At 35.2% G+C, this 4,616-nt stretch overlaps 1 protein-coding gene across 1 annotated transcript; it reads left to right on the plus strand.

The window, feature by feature from the left end:
* The first annotated feature begins 1,693 nt into the window (after positions 1 to 1,693).
* Positions 1,694 to 4,063, plus strand: EMB3101 (Tetratricopeptide repeat (TPR)-like superfamily protein). The gene is made up of 2 exons (XM_028226459.2): positions 1,694 to 1,911; positions 2,367 to 4,063. The coding sequence occupies exon 2, from the start codon at positions 2,392 to 2,394 to the stop codon at positions 3,904 to 3,906; it is 1,515 nt and encodes a 504-aa protein (XP_028082260.2). The 5' UTR covers positions 1,694 to 1,911; positions 2,367 to 2,391; the 3' UTR covers positions 3,907 to 4,063.
* The last annotated feature ends 553 nt before the right edge of the window (positions 4,064 to 4,616 follow it).

The raw sequence follows: 4,616 nt of genomic DNA on the forward strand, positions 1-4,616 counted from the left end.
GGTCGAAAATTATCCATTCAAAAGATAATAGACTATTTCAAATTGATTGTCAATCATTGATTAAAGAGTAATGAACTATTTTACCTCTTAAATTCTATCAAATTTCTAGTGGGACATTATTAATTAAATTATATTAATTTAATGCAATTGAAACAGTAAAAATCAAATTTATACCATAACTAAACAGCATACGGACAAACATAGTTTGCCCCTTTTTTAAAAAATAAATAAATAAATAAAACAAGTCACCTTCATTGGTTTTTGTAGCATAATTCATTTTACTCATCATAGATTCATATTATAGCACTTCTGCCCTCATATTTAAAATGATTTGGCTCTTTAATTGGATTGGAGAGATCATCCCAATAAAATATTAGATCCATCAAATATCCGTAGATAACATATGATGAAATTATATTTATTTTAAAAAGTGAATGATGTATTTTTAAAATTAAATTTGTCATTTTTTTTTAAAATGTGATCTGATCAACAGTGCTATATTTACATAATTTCCCTTTTACAAATCTCCTTGAATGATGTGGCAAAGTTGGCTGGAAGATTTTGAGAGAAGAAATGATGTAGGAGGGTGGATCATTAATTTGTCTTTTTCTTACCATATCATTCGGAACAATTTATTATCTCACCTACAATGCTAGAGTTATTAAACACCAATCAACTAAAAATTTCACTTGAGTTCCATTTGGAAACTCAATTTTTTAGTTTAAAAGTTACTTAAAAAAAATTAAAAATCAATATATACAAAAAAAAATAATTAAAACACATTTCCATTCACTCTACTTTTTACATATTTTTTTAAAATATATTTTAGAGGAAAAAAAAAACAAAAAAAATCACTAAAAAGTATGTTTCCAATAGAGGTGGGCACGGGTCGGTTGCGGCCACGAAACCTCCAATCCGCCATCCGTCTCCGGCGGATGTGGATTGAGCGGATTGGCTGTTTGGTGGATGGATGCAAATCGGTTTGGCGGTTTAAAATTTTGTAAATTTTCAACATAGTTCAACTTGTGCACTTCCTCAAAAAAAAAAAAAAATTATTACGGTCAATGACTTAAAAAAGTATTACAATTACTGCATGCATCATCCAAAGAAAAAAAAATTGAAACTTTAGAATATTACAATCACTGCATGCCTCATCCACATAAAATATTACAATCTGTGGTTCTTAAAATATAAAAACAATTCAAATCATCAAAACCATGAGCAGAGCAATGGTAGAGATTGTATATCTCTGTATTTTTATATTTATATATGTTTTTGAAAACAAAAACCAACCAGCATATGTTATATTTTCTATTTATTACTTTTAGAGTTAGATTTAAAAACCAAACAATATAGATAAATAATATGTTTATTTTTTTCAATTCAAAAAATATATCCAAGTTGAAAACTTTTTTTCAACAGAATATTTGAACTCTTTTTCAATTGAAAACACAAACAAAATATTTAAACAAATTGAAAACACAAAGTCTTATAAATTACTAAGGGTGCTCGCGGTTTGACGGTTCGGTTGCGGCCAAAGGAAGCTCAAATCTACCATCCGTCCGCTAAATTGGCGAATTGGAGAAAATCAATCCGCAACCATCCGTTCGTCATCACACATCCATCAAAAATGCAGCGGATCAGTTCGATTCGATCGATTTTAACGGATCGATTTATCCACTGCTCACCCTTAGTTTCCAAACGACCTTTTAACAAGTTTTATTCAAAAGTTACTATTGCATAATTGAAGTTGCACGAGTTAGAAAATTGTTGATAAAAAAAGAAGCGATGTACAGCAATTGGACTTGGTTTGAAGCATATGTCTGCCTGCTGCACTAGCTCGCTCGCTCTGGCATGAAGATCAAGCACGCGCTCGCAGCTGCCATATTCTTATGTAATTGTTTGCAGTAGGTAAGTCAATCCTATTATATTATTCTCCTAACTTACAGTGAGAATCCCCTTGCCAACAGGTGAATATCTATAGCAGACATACAAACACAAATTCATACACAAACGCCAACAACATATATATATGCATACCCATGTATCTATGTATGTATGTTTTTGAAAATAAAACCCAAATCTGAGCTTGCATGGTAGGTGTTTGAAGAATTGCCAATGTGGAAACTGAATAATGATGAAGCACTTTTAGGTATAGTGTTTGGGTTATAGCCTTTGTATTTATTCTTGGAATGAATAATTGTTAAAATAGAGAGAGAGAGAGAGAGAGAGAGAGAGAGAGATGTTGTTTTTTAGATAGTTGGATTGAACACACTTTATTACCCAATTAGCATTTAGTAGCACAGGAAAATTGTTTTTATCATTTTCGTGGCTATAGTTCATATATGGCATCCTGTTTGTTTCAGCTGCAGCCTAATTAAATTTGGAACCATGAACATAGTATGGCCAAGGCTTCTAACCCCCTCACACCTCATTCAGCTAATTAGGAACCAGAGAAACCCATTGACAGCTCTCCAAATCTTCAATGAAGCAAAATCCAAATTCCCCAACTACCATCACAACGGTCCTGTCTATGCCACCATGATCAACATCCTTGGAAGCTCAGGCCGAACAGCTGAGATGAAAGAAGTGATTTGCCAGATGAAAGAGGATTCCTGTGAGTGCAGAGATTTGGTCTTTGCAAGTGCAATCAAGAGCTATGCAAAAGCTGGGTTGGTGCACGAAGCCATCTCTTTGTTTAGAAGCCTTCCCCAATTCAATTGTGTAAATTGGACAGAGTCTTTCAATACCCTTTTGCAAATAATGGTCAAAGAATCTGAGCTAGAAACCGCTCATCATCTTTTCTTAGAGAATTCTCATGGTTGGGAAGTGAAGTCTCGGACTCGTTCTTTGAATTTACTTATAGGTGCTCTCTGTCAGAGCAATCGTTCTGACCTTGCATTGCAAGCTTTCCAAGAAATGAATTATATGTGCTGCTATCCAGATAAAGAAACTTATCGGATTCTGATGAGAGGTTTGTGTGAAGATGGGAGGCTAAATGAGGCCACCCATTTGTTGTACTCCATGTTTTGGAGAATCTCTCAGAAGGGCAGTGGTGAGGATATTGTAGTTTATAGAACCCTATTAGATGCTTTATGTGACCATGGACAGGTCCAAGAAGCTGTGGACATTCTCGACAAGGTTCTAAGGAAAGGTCTTAAGGCTCCTAAGCGATGCCGCAAACATCTTGATCTTTACCAGTGCCATAGCGATGGGGACATGCAAGGCGTTAAGGTTTTGATCCATGAAGCTTTGATCAAAGGTTTGGTTCCCAACTCTGATTGTTACAGTGCAATTGCTGTTGATCTTTACTCTGAAGGTAAGGTTACTGAGGCTAACAAAGTACTGTACGAAATGAATGATAAAGGCTTTAGACCATCAATTGTGATTTATGAAGCTAAGGTAGCTGCTTTGTGCAAGGAAGGTCAGGTTGATGACGCAATAAAAGTAATTGAAGGCGATATGGTGGACGGGAATTGTGTTCCCACTGTTGGGTTATATAATACTGTAATAAAAGGACTGTGCTATGAAAGGAAATCTGATTTGGCTGTTAAGTATTTGGAGAAGATGGGTAAGCAGGTAGGTTGCGTGCCTGACAAGGAGACTTACGCCATTTTAGTTGATGGTCTATGTTATGATGGTAGATTTCTGGAAGCTAGCCAGATTTTGGAAAGGATGTTAATTAAATCATATTGGCCTAGTCTTGCCACCTATAATACACTTATCCAGGGTCTTTGCGTCACAGGTAGGCTATATAAAGCTGTTATGTGGTTGGAGGAGATGGTTAGCGAAGGTAAGATACCAGAACATTCTGTCTGGGATGCATTAGTAACTTCTCTCTGTTCTGACATGGTTGTTACTGACTTTTTCTCTGCAATGCTTAAGCAAGTAAAGAGACCGTCTTGATGGTTTGTATGGTGCAGTTTTTCCTTTTTCTTTTCATCTTATTTCTTTTCTTTTCTTTTTCTTTTTGTGTGTGTATCAGCTCAGGAACATTTTCAATGTATCAGATTTCCTCAGATTTATTTTCTTATTATTTTTCACTGCAATGTGTTGCAGTCAATTTGTTCTTGTACATTAGTTAAGAATGCATCTCTGTTACTTTCCAACCAATGTTTTACAACCACTGTTTGCAGAACAATGGGGAAAAAAAACAACTGATTGGTTTTTCAATAATTATTGGACCAAGTAAACAACAAATCAGTTTCTTGGAGATTCTCTCTCTCTCTCTCTCTCTCTCTCTCTCTCACACACACACACACACACAAACAAAAAAATAAACTTACTACCTGCAAGCCAACGTCATGATCTCCTGCTCCAGTAAAGCTGTGAATGGTTTGCTCGATGTGATTTTTGAAATCATGGCATGTGGATGAGTTATAAGAAATGTTGCTTCTTATGTAGCAGCACTAGTCCGTTTCGTGGGACTTAAATTGGCTAAGCCATCTTTGGACAATTGCACTTGTGATTAAAGCATGCTATCTAACATAAGGTCAGATAAAACTCTCAGTAGATGATGATTTGATAGAGAATAAATGAGGCAAGTCTATTCCTCTCTTTCATGATATTGTAGATATTTGTCCAATCTATAAACGACCTTTATCTGGATTCTGAGA

This window comes from Camellia sinensis, chromosome 5 (assembly GCF_055761805.1).
Source record: "Camellia sinensis isolate YWXY chromosome 5, ASM5576180v1, whole genome shotgun sequence".
Lineage (NCBI taxonomy): Eukaryota > Viridiplantae > Streptophyta > Magnoliopsida > Ericales > Theaceae > Camellia > Camellia sinensis.

Coding starts and splice junctions, on each gene's coding strand:
- EMB3101 (XM_028226459.2), top strand. CDS start 2,392: ATGAACATAGTATGGCCAAGGCTTCTAACCCCCTCACACCTCATTCAG.